This window comes from Copidosoma floridanum, unplaced genomic scaffold, assembly GCF_036245765.1.
Source record: "Copidosoma floridanum isolate Cflo_tuat_1 unplaced genomic scaffold, Cflo_Japanese_pri ptg000030l, whole genome shotgun sequence".
Taxonomy (NCBI): Eukaryota; Metazoa; Arthropoda; class Insecta; order Hymenoptera; family Encyrtidae; genus Copidosoma; species Copidosoma floridanum.
Window position 1 is genome coordinate 381,204 of NW_028321907.1, and position 15,735 is coordinate 396,938.

General features: G+C 43.4%; 1 protein-coding gene across 3 annotated transcripts; it reads right to left on the reverse strand.

Moving 5' to 3' along the window:
- Window positions 1-1,550: 1,550 nt before the first annotated feature.
- hry (bHLH transcriptional repressor hairy) lies at window positions 1,551-4,313 on the reverse strand. Of its 3 annotated transcripts, none has more exons than XM_089596491.1 (3): window positions 3,871-4,313; window positions 3,629-3,771; window positions 1,551-3,481 (listed from the first exon to the last, which is right to left on the reverse strand). In XM_089596491.1, exons 1-3 carry the CDS (start codon window positions 3,974-3,976, stop codon window positions 2,639-2,641), a joined length of 1,092 nt encoding a protein of 363 aa, XP_089452617.1. In that variant the 5' UTR covers window positions 3,977-4,313; the 3' UTR covers window positions 1,551-2,638. The 3 variants fall into 3 exon arrangements, with proteins under 3 accessions (XP_089452617.1, XP_089452616.1, XP_014211547.2); XM_089596490.1 differs by having other exon boundaries at window positions 3,629-3,766; window positions 3,851-4,313; XM_014356061.3 differs by having other exon boundaries at window positions 3,629-4,313.
- Window positions 4,314-15,735: the final 11,422 nt, after the last annotated feature.

Below are 15,735 nucleotides of genomic sequence, written 5' to 3' on the forward strand. Positions count from 1 at the left end.
CGCGATCGCGAACACGGCCCCAACAGCGCCGACGTGTAGGCCAAAGCTTGCCGCCGCCGCTACTGCACGTGCCATTTAATCAATGATCGTCATGTATAGTGCTGAGCGTGCGGTGACTTTTGCGTTTCTTCTTCTTCTTCTTCTTCCTTCTTGGACAATTTTTTTGTTTATCGATAGTCAATCGAAACGCGTATGGGGTCGCGGAATCTCCCGCTTCTCGCAGATGCATTGCAATGGTTGATGACGATCCGCTTGAATCACTGATGCACACGTAAATGGGTATCGAGCTCTCATAACCGGTACTACATCTTCTGCGGAAAATCACGACCAGTATGTACCTCTGATTGATAAATAAATAAAAAAACAACCCCCATTGATTGGGGTTCCAAAAATAAATTTGTGACGAGATGTTGCGTGTATAAGTATATTATCGGTATTCTTACAACTGCACCCCTGTATTTTTTACACTATGTGCATATGTACTTTCATACGAGAGAATGGAAGCTTTTACTTTTTCATAGATAGCGAGATTATTAACGATTTCATGGAATATAGTATACTTTAAAAAATGTGTTTAATGAGTCATTATGTGAGATAGCAAAGAATATCTTTTCAAGAATGCCTTTAATATGTTCCATGAAGCTGACGATCGGACCGAGTATACGATCATACGCATGTAATGTACAGGAGATATGCGATTAAGGAACTAGCGCTCACCGCGCGGTTATCACTTGAGATATTGATTATTGCGATAGATTCTCGTTAACGTAACCTGAAACTTTTGATTGAACAGCGCGTCTAACGAAGGTTAAAAGTTTTCACAAGAGCAACGAGCATTAACATGGTACCAGAATATGACAAATTTGTTTCAAAATTGGATACTCTGTAATTTTTTTATTCTTTACGTTTTAAATGATACATTCGTGTCAATGCGAGCTATTCATACCCAAAAAGTTGACATCAATTTTTTGCTTTATTATAATTATTATTATCATCACCATCAACCATCGCTAATATCTATATTTATTTTCAAGAGTAAAGTTGGAAAGAAATTCGCCAGACGGCAGCACATCCTTGCCGGCGCTGCGAGAAGCCAAATAGCCCGCATGTTAAAGGGAGGGGTCGAAGGAATAGGGCCTTCCGAGGACTTTTGGAAGGGATTGCGCGGGCCTTGGTGGGTTCAAGAAATCTACCCCAGATGGAAGCACGCGACAGGCGCTATACTTACATTGCAAAACCCTCCACTGCGGTCAATGTTACGATTGAACGTCAAAGTCTCAAAAATTAAGTTTAAGCACGCTTGTCAATTTTATTTCGTTGATACTGTCATCAACAATTATGTTGCAAGTTCCTTCAGGATTTTTTATTCATGATAAATAAATTTAAGAAAAATATTTGTGTTAACCCTTATTGATTAAATGTGATCAAATCTACTTGTACGGAATTTTTTTTTTCCAAGCCTATTGACGTGGGTCGAATGTATAATAATTTATAGTGATGTACGTAGTGGGAATGTATCAAATAATAAGACAGAGGTGTATATTTGGAGATCAATATTTATTTTGATATTTTATATTGTAATAAGCGTTATCTTTTCTCTATTAATCGATAATAGACATATAATACAAATTTTCTTCATACGCATGAATATAAATAATAGTAATCTTCTGTAAACATGCAGCATACATCTCATTCATACCGTAATTGCATTTTTACACTTGATATAATGCGACTCGACAAAATGAACGTTTTTTTTTTTTTTTTTTTTTTTTTTAGTTTACAAAACGCCCATTTCGTTGATGATTGAGATTTGTCGTATGACATGGTGATACGCATCTCATTAAAATATAGTACATTAAATTCAAGAAAAACAGAATTGGAAGACGTCGGTGATTCTTGTTGCGTAAGGCACTTAATAAAAAAAAATAATAATAAAATCATAATAATTATCATCATAAAAATAATATCGTTACAAGTATTTACAAGAAAAAGAAAGAATGAGACGTGCCGAGAGTTGCGAGAAAAAGTACACAAGTCGACGTTACATATCACGGCTAGGGATCGAGTAAATTCCCCGTTGCTTTTTTTACATTTTACACAAAGTTTTCCCTCTTTTCGAGTTTTATTTGTTTTCTTTATTTTTCCAGTCATATAATATATTTACAAGGCACTTCATAAGGCACTGCCGCACGGGGCTACTGGCCGGAGATCGCGGAAGTCGAAGGAAAAACGAAGCAAGAAATCTTAAAAACTAAAAACGTCTCCTCGGCCTCTCTCGCACATCACTTCACCTCCTTTCTTTAGTCATCAACGCATTTTATACACTCTATATAATGATAATTAAAAAAAAAAAAAATAGTCAACGAAAGGAACAACGCCCGAATTAGTATCTGCCGTCTCTTGAATTTTCTATTCACGAAAAACGATCACCATAGCTTCTTCTTCTTCTTTCGCACTGTCCCCAAGTCTTGATATCACGTCCGGTAAAAGTAAAAGTATGTATAACAAAAAAAAAAAAAAAAAAAAAACAACAACACAACAACAACATCATCATATAATTTGTTTTGCCCCGCCGCGAGGCAGGTGATCACAATGCGCTTTCCTCCTCCGCTGAGCCGGTTACGGCAACCAGGATTAATTACCAAGGCCTCCAGCATTTCTCGTCGATCGACTCCTTGATCACGCTCTTCCTCATGACGAGACTGAGGGGCTTCTGTAGAGGCGGACTGTAGACGCGGGGGTCGAACTCGGGATCACTGGTGTAGCCACTGGCGGGCGAAGTCGCGGCGTCTCTGGTGTAAGAGATCGGGGACTGCGACTGTTCACGGTAGTTCGAGGGCGGCGCCTCGAAGGCAACGGGGCTCGCGGCGGAGGTCGAGGTCGAGCTAGTCGAGGAACTCGACGAGGAGGCCGAGGCGGTGCTGGCGGTTCTCTGCGGGATCGGTATGAGAGTGGGCAGGGGCGACGATGGGACCGGCGAGCTCGACGGTGACGACACCGGGCTGAGGATGCTCGACGGGGCCTTGGCTCCAGCGGCGACCAGGGCAATGTTGCCGTTGGAGAGCCGCGTGGGCACGAGCTGAAGGGCCGTCCCGTTGGCGTTCATGTACACGATGCCGTTGGACTGTTGCACTTGGATACCGGAGGCGTCGACTTGCGGCAGGATGTGCACTTGCAGCTGGGTCGTCGTGGTCGCGGCGTTCTGGGCCGCCTGTTGGGCGCTCGTCTGGACGCCGGCGTTGCTGTCGGCCGCTGCCATGCAGCTGGCGAGGTGTGCGAGGAGGCGCCTCTTGGCAGCGGCGTCGAGGCCGGGGAACCTGCCGACTTCGCTAGCGCACTCCGAAAAACCGGCACGGAATTTGTTGAGCACGTTCGGGTCCGTGGCCGACGCTAACGCGGTTTGCTGGCGCTGGAGGGTCTCAAAGTGTTTGACCGTCATTTCGAGGATGTCGGCTTTCTCGAGCTTCGAGTGTCTCGCTGGCTGTAATCAGAACAAGAGGAAAACAAAATTATATTATTTGCCATCGGATCATGTATCGTGTGTGTGAACAAGTGAGCGGGAAGGCTGATAATGCTTGGAGATTGTGTATCGTCGTGGGTCGTGATAACGATAGTATCGAATACTCACGTCTTTTTTCATTGCGTCGAGGAGAAGTGCCTTGAGGTCGTTTAGGCAGTTGTTGATTCTCTGTCTGCGTTTTTTTTCCATGATTGGCTTGTTGCTTCGTCGATTTTCGCTGGACCGCCTGGGCGCGGGGGCTGTTGCCTGTGCGGGCACTGGCGACCCGGCTGGAGTCGTCGTCGTCGTTGTCGTCACAGGTGCCGTTGCTGCCGCAGTTGTGGCATTGGCGGTGACAGTGACGGTGGTCTGTGGCACGGGTGGTTGCACGGCCTCTTGGGGCACGGACTGCGCTGGCGGCGTGGCGCCAACCGTGACACCTCCGGTCGGCATACTGGCGTTGACTCCCGTGACCATTGTGGGCACTAGGTGACCGACTCTCGAGCTGGAGGTAGAGGGACCCTCACGAATCAATACTGAGTGATTGAGCTGAGGAGTACAGCTTAATATATCACACTGCACCGGGGCTTGTGGTCGCTACACTGCACTGTCGCGACTTTTTTGGCTCCGATATGATAGGGGCGCAAAAAACACTTGAGCTGCTCAACGTGTACAAGTGCTGTACTACAGAGTGACGGTCGAATAATCAAAAGTCCCAAGTATCAAGCTTGGGTTGAGCTCCGGTCGCTTCGAACCTCTCGCTGAGCGGGCTAAAGCTCGACTGTTGTCAGACCGTGCTGGCGAGGAGCTTGGTGGCTTTGGTCTGCTGACTGAACCAGACTTGGCTTGGCTCGAGAGCGCACGCGAGCGGAGGAGTGCCGCCTCGTGCGCCGCCGGGGAGGGGTTGGCCGCCGGAGTGGGGATCTGCGATGCCGCATGCACGTACGTTATACCCACACATCCATATATACCCTTGGCTCAACTTAACCCCCACCAGCTCCGAATTCCAGAACAGCTACAAACACCTATATAAATTTTTTTTTTATACTATAGTGCTCTCTACGTCCGGCTCCTTTAATAAGGACACTACTATGGGCACTTAGCACTTGGGAAAGGGATGGGAGGCCTCTCATTACTGGAAGGGGGGGTAGAGGGAAATTAGGCAATTTTTGCTGCGAGAAGGTCGCCTAAAAACCCTCCTCGAGGAGCATTGCGTGGTGGAAAAACACATGTGAAAAATCACAGAGGTACTTGCCCGAAAGTCGCACTCGCCGGGAATCGAACCACGGTCTCCCGCGTGCCAATCCACGACCTAGCCGACCGAGACACCGCGCGCTCTGCACCTATATAAATATGTATATACACACACACCAAGGTATACCATGATTCGTGTCGAGGGCTGTGGGAGAGTTGGGCCTTGTGCATGATGTGGTGGCTGCAGTAGTGGCCGAGTCCATGACGAGGCAGGAAGGGAGGGAAAGGGGACGCACGCATGCACCCAAAGATCCGATGGGACCCCCGTAGGGGCCTTGGGACTTGCTTGTCTGCGATTAAGCAGTAGGGATGGAAGGGGGGGTTAGGAGACGGGCGGGTGAATGGTACACATGGTATATGTATATAATATTTAGAGAGAAAAGAAAGGGGTGGTGGGGGTGAAAGAAGAAGACGAAGAAGCCTTCGATTTCTGAACACTGGCTCACAGCCGACGACGGTCGCACCATCCACTCGATTGTGTGCGGAGCTCGTACGCGTGCGGGCGCGCGTGTGGGTTATTGGGTGTGCGTGTTACGTATACCTATACACGTAGGAATGAATATGAGGGTATGCATGGTAAAGGGACTGTGGGAAAAAAGCCAGGAGCAGGAAAGAGCCGGCTGCGTAACTGGATCCCTTGCGCTCTCCAGTCTCGCGTGCTGTACGTATAATATATTTATATATCTAGGTATATGTATACCTATGGGGCATGGATGTATATGTTTATGGTAATCAATACCGTTTGTCGCTCTGTCGAACCTGCACTTGCAATTTTACCGATGCCATCAGATTCGCTCCACGTAAATGACGAGTATAGCTGTTTCCGCGGTGGATGAAAATTTTTTCGCTTTACTCTATTAATAATATACAGGTGTTTGGAGAAGAACTATGATTTTTTTCTCATCCATGCACTTGACTGTAGATTGGCTAATTTCATAGGCTCACTAAAATGCAAATTTTTTTTTTTTTTTTTTTTTTTTTTTTTAAGAAAGATTTAAACTATGTACGCCATACGATTATTATCTCAATCTTCATGTTTTATCTGTGAATCCAAGTAGGTACGTTGTAACGTAAGAAGTGGAAATAAATGATGCGCATACCTGTAGCTAATGTGAAGCAACGCGTAGATCAGTAGATCAATGAACTCGCGTCATTAAGAGAGTGTGATAACAGGTAGATATTCAAAATTGGAGCTAAATGGAAGTTAGAAAAAAAAAAAAAAAAAAAAAAAAAAAAAAAAAAAAAAAAGGAAACAGGTAAAACTATGGGAATTATTGAGAAATATGACGGGAGATGAGATGTAACGAATGAGAGAAAACATGAAAACGGGTCCCAAGCGATCCTTTTATTGCCATTAATTTGGTGAGCGCGTGTTCGTGATGCTACAGTTCGTGTATAGACAGTCGTTCTCTCTCTCTCTCTCCAGGTGTATAATAACAATAATAATGCCGGAGAGGAGGGCAGAGAGCGTGCACCTTCCTCTAGCTCCCACGGGTTCTTTGAGCACGGAAAGGCGTACGGCAGCAGGCAACAGCAGGGTCGTTATGCACGGCTGGCGCGAGGCGCATCGAAAATAGCCAGCTGTCGTGCGAGATCGTGAGAACCTCAGCGGCTCGTCTGACGCACGGCGCAATTCTGGCACGTGCCCCGATCTCCTTCCTCCTCTCCCCTCCCGCCCCATCCTCCTCGACACCACTGCAGCCGGCTGCGCGTCCGCGAACGCTCTCACGAATCATCCTCAATCCTCATACATGTGTATATACATATATGCGCGCGACCATCCGCTTACCGCTCTCTCTCTCTCTCCTCACCCTCTTGGCTCCTTCCCAATATACCTATACATATACATTATACCTCGATCCGGCGGACAACTGAGACACGCGCGCTCCTCCGATGATGCTCACCGAAGGCTGATACAATACAGTCATGTACTTATGTGTGATGTTGCTTCAATCAGCACCACACTGTTGGTATGTAGATATACTAAGCGTACAGAGTATATTTTCTTTTATCAATATTCTATGACGTTTACAAACCAATGTATTATTAATTCATCTATGATTGTGCATTTATTACTTTTTAATGCACCTAAGAATTAAAAATGGTAAAATAATTGCACTCTTATGCTTGAGTTGTACGGTTCGTCCTCGTATCGTAATATGCGGTCGCCCCAACACATTGTTGGTACACGTACATACTTCTGAACAGTTATAGTCGGTAAGACACCTGTTGGCACCCTTCATTCTACGGGGGGTGCACTGCGGGGGGAGGTGCTTGGCTACCAACAAATCCCTGCATATACGAGATACCCATACGAGCGCGTGGGGTTGGATAAGCAGAGGTGTTGTTGGACTTCAATTGCAGGTGCCAGTTTACAGCTGTAATTATTTTAACTCTTATCGTATTCAAATATAAGTCGATTTGCGTTTCATCTTTGAAATTGTCACCTCATCGCTTTTGCACCGAAGGCATGGATGTTGAGTTCTTTTAAACTGTTTCTTCTCATTAACCCAGTGGAACTTTATAGTTGAGACATACTTAATGTATACACACTAGAAAAAAATCGTCTTTGATTTATACAAAAGAAACAGAACATTTCAACGCACATTTCAGGGACAATTTTTACTCGCGGATGATTCCGCGTGCTATCAATTAACCGACATTTGACGCGATGAAGAACAAAAAAAACAACAAATAAATAAACAAGAACAAGGAAGGCATTGACAACATAATTGATGCTGCAAGAAACATGTGAAAAATGTAAAAATTAACTCATTTTTCTCAGCTGCTGTTCCGATGGGAGCGTGTGCGAGGTGCATACTTACTTATATGTATGTATATGATGTGTATTGAGAAAGCCTGGGAAAAAGAAAAAGATTTGGCGCCGAGCGCATATAAAAAGTGGAGGAGCTCACATGGCAAGTCGAATGAGTGGAAGCGAGAGGCTACGATATGGTGAGGAGCAGCCAAACAAGCCCGGGAGTTCGTAGAGGGGCGGGGTGGGTGCGAAGGGGGCATTCGCTCCCACACACATGCACACCTGCGCTTGGCTCTCAAGCTCGAGTCGAGCAACAGCTTGGGGCGGGGTGTGAGGGGCAAGCGGGGAGGACACGTGTGCCGAGGAACAGCACGCGCGTTCAAACTGAGGAAGAGGGAGAGAGAGAGAGAGAGAGAGACGCCGCTAGCTAGCCTGGGAAAGCAGCGAGAGCCGCAGCCGGATGATGTGCCGCTGGAAGGGATGTGAAGAGGAGGGGATCGAAGGGCGAAGTGAGGAGCGGGACGCGGAGGGGCCCGAGAGCGCGCACAAAAAAAAGTCCCAAAAAGAGCGGGGTAGGAGAGAGAGCCGGCCGAGCGCGTGCCTCTCCCAGCGAAAACGACAGTCAGAGAGAAAGAGAGAGTATACTTTCTGAATAGCATCGGAGAGCGTTGAGGGGGAATAGTGGCGCGCGCCAGCTGAGCCGAGCCTCGTATTGGCCGAGAGCCGAGACAGCGTAGGTGGAGAAAAAGTGGGGGCACAAAGAACAGTCACTTGGCAGCGAGCCATACACGCGTCCACCCGCTGTGTATATATATATATATATACATACAGGCATAGTTGTTCGCTCCGTGCAACTCTGGTGCTGCCCTCATTTTATCGGAAGTATCCCACGTTTCATCAGATGGGGTTATTAGTACTAGTGGCTGCCGTCGGCATTTTCGTTATACATCTGATTTTGTTATGTCAAATTACTTGCATATCGTTTCCATGGGTTTCATAGATAGTAATTAAAAATCTGGTGATTAAATTTGTCCATCCAATTTTAGACATAAATAATCGATGTCAAGCCTAATATCTAACCCTACAACCTAAGAACTTTAGTCCTGTATCACACTCCAAGTTTTTTAATGCATTGACCTTGACTGAAGAATTAAAATTATCAATTTAAAAAAATTTTTTTACTTATACATAAAAAGTTACTATTATTTATATAAAAAAAGTTAAGATTATCCAAAAACAGACACGCATTGACGACCAAAAAAGTAATGAGTAATTACAGGGAAAGCAACAAATATCAGTCATATATCCAAAAGAAAATGCTCTGTTACAACAGGTATTAAAAAAAAAGAATGGGATCCTATAAAATACCATGACTGATAAATGCAAGAATACAAACCAGGCCCCTCTAGTGACAAGATTACAGTCGTTTAACTGTATTGAAAGGATGTATGTATAAATGAAATGGAAAACTCAAACTGTTGATGATAAACGAATTAAAAAACTTTAATCGTTACCCACTGCTGAGAGAGCAAATGGTCGAAATCACTCACCAAATTGATAAAAAGTTTTTTTTGAGTCTGATTATATTTACAGAGATTTGCACTATCAATTTTGTATTAATAAACTGTTGAGATATGTAAAGTTATATCTTATATTGTTGGTTGCTATACAGTAGTTTCTGTGAAAAGGAAAAATTTTGGCAGGTGTGGTGCTACCACCCAACGGTCGATGTTACAACCATCTGACTTGGAGTGAAATTTACCGGCTAAAATATTGATTCGATGAAAGTGACCCATTTAATAATTTTTATTTGCATTAACTGTTAAACTGGTGAATGAAATTAATTGAAAAAATTATTGCTGTGTTAAGTAATTTACATTTTCGGAAACAATTTAAAAAATAATGAACATTTCAATAAAATGTATCTGTGTGTTTTCACTAGAAAAATCGTCAGAAACACGATTAAATTTCAAAAGTTGCTCAGAAAAAAAATTGATGAAACCGACGCTTATATTTGAAGATCTTACTCAATTTCAAATATTATATCGATAACAATGTTTTAAATACCATCTTTTAAGGGGAGTATATGCCTAAGCCTTTGCTGTTTTTGAATTGTATCGGTGTAAGTTCGACGATATGTTGTTCATATTTTTAAATATTCAACATTCGTAAAGGCTAACATTTAACTAATCGCATGAATTATTTTCTTTATTTTTTCTTCTAAAGCGACAATTTAAGTGGCACTTATTTTGATGGAAAAAATGTTATTAGAAATAATGGGTTTGAAAGAAATGTGTTTTGATTTTTTATTATAAATATTGTTTAAACTTTATTTAATAGTTCGCTGCATTAAAGAAAAAATCAAGACCAAGATACTTGTATGCAAATATGTCGTTCCGACTTGCTTAATGAATAAAAAATTTGTGCGCCACTGTTTGAAGGAATGTAGAGCGTTTATTCATACTTGTCCAATTAAAGTTGAATCGATTAAATATCAGAAAATTAAAAATCGGAAGAAAACAAACTTGAAGCATTTTAATATAAAAAAAACTTGATTTGCAAAAATACAAATATCGTTATTGTAGTATATTTTTTGAAAGTCACAAAGTAACAATTTTACCTTGTACCTGCTTTGTTTGTTTTACTTATTGAATGGTCTGTATACATTAGATTACTTGATCGCCGAAATTTAACTGTCAGATTTGACTGACGATACTTGAAAAGGATTCCATGACAGTCGTACACGTGAAAAAATACTGGTCAAAGATGTGTAAAAATTCTTTGGATGCTTGTTAAAAAGGTCTTTTCTAATTGATTACTTTTTAAACAAACAGGTTTAAGGTTGCCACAGGTGGGTCAAAGAGGGGAAAAAGGCTTAAGAAGCCAATCCTTTTGGACCATCCGCACACAGATGAAAAATGAAACGAAATGTGGCTTGTGTTGTCGCGTTTTCCTTACAATGCACTTCCTCCTCTCAAAAAGTCATTGTTGTGGCTGTCCGGATGACCCTTCACCGGCTGACAGGTACAGAAAAAGGGTTAGTTAGCTTTTTCCGTTTCTCCCGCTCTCTGTCTTTTTGCGTTTTCTCCATCATTACTTTTAGAGCTCTTTGATGCCTGCACCTATACAAAAAAAAAGGAGAGAAAAAAATACTTCTGTTGAATCGAGCTCTCGATAAAAAAAGCAATACGCAGGTACATAAATCTCTTAGTTGTTGGTACAACAATGAGTTTGAAATTATAAAATATTTAAAGGAATATTTTTTTGAAGTTTTCAATACTAAAATAATATTTATATTATAGATTTTGTATTTATTTTTCAATCCTATTTACAATCAGTACCCAAAAGTTCTTTGGTAAATGTACGAAATATTATACCATAAATATATTGTTCGCTTTCTGCATGCTTTAATTGATAATCTTTGTAATTGTTATATACAATCCGTATCTGAGTTCTTTAATCATTTTTTTTTTATTCTGAAAAGTTGTTCCACCCACTTGAACAAATAGTATTTTTGAGTAAGGTAAAAATCCAATGCTGGAACGACACTAATAGTTGTAGTTTTCAATAAATATATTTACAGTGTGAAATTTACATCTTCTTATTTAAAAAATTTTGTCCACTTATTTACAAATACCAGTTGCATCAACACGACATCACATAAATGACTTTGTTAATTATGGCCGTGTCTATTCGAGTACACGCAATAAGCTCACCAAGGACTATAACGTTACGTCAGGATGAAATTAATTTCGTCATTTTAACTCAAGTGAACTTGACAGTGAAAAGAGAAAAACAAATAAATTATTGCGACACGGCTTGCCTGGGTCGGTAATTTAGACCGTAGAAACGAAAAGTACGTGTACCTGTTGAGAGTGTCGTAAACATACTTTTCCTTCCACTCCAGCTGCGCCGCGATGAGTTGACGGGGTAAGGAGTAAGATTTAGCAAAGCCGTAAAACCAAGCGCACGAGATGACAATGCTGGGCGATATATATTATTAGGGTTGAATCGTAAAGTTTCGTATCCCCTCGGCCTTGAGGCTGGCACTAATCCTTTGCGAAAGGAGAAAATTTGCAAACGACCGCTGTAAAGTTAATGCCAGGGTTAGAGTGCGTCTCGCGTGTACCCTTGGCCATCAATCCTGTCTGCCAGTAACGGGGTTGACTTGCTTTATTCTTCCTCGCTGGCCTTTTCCCTCCCTGCGGCTCGGGGGGGAAGGCCTTGCGCCACCAGCCTTTCCAATCGCAGATACCGAGGCGAGCCGCGTAAAAGGGCTTTGCTTGTTTCACAGACCATAAAGAGCCCGCCGTCCCGGCATCCGAGTGGAAAATCCAAAGCCCATCCGGAACACGGTGAGCGACGTAAACTCATGTTCCCGAGCAACTGCTGAGTTTTTCCAAGGGCCATGTTATTATTGTATATATTTTTCTTCATTGTTGGTTATTGCTGCACATCAACTTTCTCGCACACTCGTGATATGATGCCCGTGTACCTACGCGTTGCATTGGCGGGCACGTTCATTTACCTCAAGTACGAACGCCAGCGCGTACAAGCACGCAAGGATACGGCGTTTCCCAGCCCCATGGGGCCATAAAAAAAGAAAATCTTCAAAAACGCCATCGAAACGAAGGGTCAAATTTTTAAGGCAAAGATCCCGAAAGGGTGCGAAATTCTCGAGGGGCACCTCGTCGCTTCTATATATATATATATATATATATATTTACAGTTTCTAGCTTCGACGTACGTACAAGTTTTTTGTGCCACCCCGGAAACGTTTCTGTGTACCCTTGAGCAATCGCGAGAGTATAGTGCAGCGCAGTAAACGCGTATAAGCCCTTCTTTGTGCGGACAAGGAAAATACATCTCGTGGAAAGTTCATTTTGTTCGGGTCTCGTCTCCGTTGGACGCCGTTGGGTCGTAAAGGCCGCGCAGCGGCTCGCGGGGACTTTTTACTTTTTAAGAAACTTTCTCCTCTTTCGGCTGCGACTCGGTGTAGGCACGACCACAAAGCCGGAGGTACGAAAGAGCGGGTGTGTACGCGACGGCAAAGGGTTACGGGCACTGATGGCTCCAACCCTTTCTGTTGTTTGGACCACAGTAGGCAGTAGCAGCAAGGCTTTTGAGCCTCGTGGTGGATTAGAGGTGACGGGCCACTAAGCTGCGGAGGTGGAGCCCTTTATTGGTGATCAGTAATCCCTACTGTGCAATTATTCATCCTGAATGGCCGTTTGGTTCTTACCCTTTTACCACGAGAAATCGTACTCTTTCCCCGAAAGGAGACAGGGGCTTTGCTCGCTGTAACGAGAAAACATGCAGGCACGTTGGCACGCGCGAGACACGTGCCTTTCAGAGAGAGGCGTGTACTTATCTTTCGTTTCTCGACGTCTCATACCTGTGGATTTCCAAAATTTATTGTGCTGCTCGTATGGATGGAAATCATCCGAGCTGATACAAGTATAAACAACGCATAATGCACCCTTTCTTTTTCCCGGCGTTGGGGCATCAATTTTTTTATGCCAGGGCGATTCCGTGGTGCCTACCTGTAGGTAATAAAATTGAAAAAAAAAAAAAAAAAAAAAAAAGAAAAAAAAGGCGCAACGTGATTAAAATTTTTCAGAGGTTTCAGTGATGTGAACAACAGCGTATCGATATATTTATAATCTCACGTCAGCTTTGGAGGTATGCACGGCGTCAGTAGCGGCCCCACTGGGTACACCACAACAGTATCGATTTACTATTCACGTTCGGATGGCTTCACCTCCTCCCTCCCTCCCTCCCCTTGGAATTATTTTTTTTTTACTCCCTGCAGTCGGCCGCTGCGTTAAACTTGCAAATCCATGCGCGCAGCCCTTGGTAATTTTATATGTATAGGTACTAGGCGGCCAATAGCAGCGCGCTTGCGTTATTCAAGTGTTGTAGCACCCACGGGAACTCGTTTATCCCAAGTAAAAGCATTTTTCCTTGAAACACGAATATTCAAAGAGGCGAGTGCAATTAATCTCCTCGGCAATGAAAGAAAAAACAACGGCAGAGTAATGATATTTTGATACCACGCGCAGCTATATATATAATTATATTTATGTATACTTATACTTATACATGTGCGTTAGCGAGTAACGCACGTACCTGACTTCTCCGAGTTGTTTGAAATATTGAAACATTAAGAGTTGCAAGTTTTCTTGCATCGCTTAAAATATTACATCAGCGGAATAACCAGTTGCGTTTATCAGTGGCTACGACCAAAAGGCAAAAGTGATGTGTATGTATGCACAATGTATGCGTCCATGGGCACAAAAGAAGCGGCAATGTTAACACGGACGACCTGCGGTGTGAAAGAAAAATTCCATCGGCATAAGCGTGAGTGTCTCTGCATTGCCTGCAGTAATTCACGCCTGTACTTTCAGAGCTCTGTGGTTTATTGCCCTACCCACACTATTAATTCAAGTCTTGTGCTCAAATTCTTACACAAAACACGTCACAGCGACATTTATAAGCCCTGTTGAAACCAACCTAAAAGTTCGATTATCGACCATGGGAAGGACAGGTTACCCCGTCATTTTATTCACGGGGATTTTCTCGATTTATCGGTTTCATCTATTTACACCACGTTAAAAATCATCGTGACCTTTTGTCAATATGACGCGTGTATTTTTACTACTCTGCTGGTCGCGAGTAAAGAACCATAGTAAGTATTGACGAAGAACAAGTTTCGAGTATACCTGCATACATATTGTATACCCTCCCACGCGTAGGGGTCAGAGTACAGGGAGAGCCAACTCTTTCATCTTTGAGATTCGTTTTCCAAAGGGATTATTAACGCTCGCGCGTCCGCTCGATCCGACTAAATTGATGATTGTAGATTTTATTTCTCCCCACGGCCTCGCATCCATACCGTCGCCGTTGTTACTGCGTTCCACGAATATTATACGTTCGGGATGCACGTGTTACTGTGGGGACCACATTATTATGCATTAGCTTGAAGGTGTAACCTACACCTATACGAGCGTTTGAAAACTGGAAACGAATAAGGATTCCGGTGGGTTTGGTGCGCGTCGCACCTGCGACGGAGCCCCAATTGGTTACGATTTACGAGAGAAATACGCTAATGGCCCGATAGGCGGACAAGGGTATAATTTCTACAATTGTGGAAGAAGAAAAAACAGACGGCCCTAATCAACGGGAGGCTGGCTTCTATTAACATTTCGATTGTGCCTGTGTACCAAATATAATGTTTGAACAACATTAAATCACGGCCATCGAAATTTTGAAACAACCTTCGATCGGTTGATTTAAGGATCAGCGCAATCCCCGCTGCCGAGATGAAACTTACACTTTGAAATTTCAGCGTTATTTATGGCATTTTTGAAAAGCCTTTCATTCGCAAAATAATTGCTCCATCACGGAGAAAGTTGAGATTTATTTGCGCCGCGGGTCCGCCAGAGGAATAATGTCGCATTCATATCGGGGAGCGGAGAGTTAATCTTCGGCAAAGCGTATTTCCACTGAATAATAAAGAGGTTTTTATTATTCACGGGCATCGCGGATGAAAGGAGGGGGGGGGGCTCATGCGTGATTCCGACGGTCTTTTTATTTGCGCGAGGCCGTTCCCTCACCTCGCGGCGTTTTGGCTGGCCACTGTGCGCCCCCCTCCCTCGTCCCAGCCGAGCTGATGGGTATTCCTTAACGACAGCGCGAAAAAGGAAGAAATCGTAAATTTAATTACGCCGCGGGGTCGAGCGAGCGTCAATTACATCCATCACCCGCAGTCGACCGGGAGCCCCCGCCGTTGCCGCAAGTGCTCACTTGTACGGCGGTATTAGCAGTAGCGCTGCTCCCTTTTGCCTCAATCCTGATGCACGAGACCCTCGCATGATTCCAATTATCTGCGGCGATGGTGACTGCGTGTCTCGGCGGCTTGCATTAATTCAAGAGATACGTTCTTTATTAAGTACATCGACGCTTTTACATTTCGTGAAAGATACCACTTTGGACAAATGAGTGAAAAAGTAGCTGCAAACGTCTTTACCGATGTCCATTGAGTAGCGATTTTTAAAAGTTGACGCGTCCCTCCAAAGCAAACATTACTCCTGGAAATGGAAAAAAAGATAAGGACAATTCAAACAATCGGTAATATAGAACGAAGGAAAATTCTCATCATTTGCATTTTTTAAAAAGGTGTATCTACGTAAGAGGATGTAATTTTCCAATAGTATATATTATC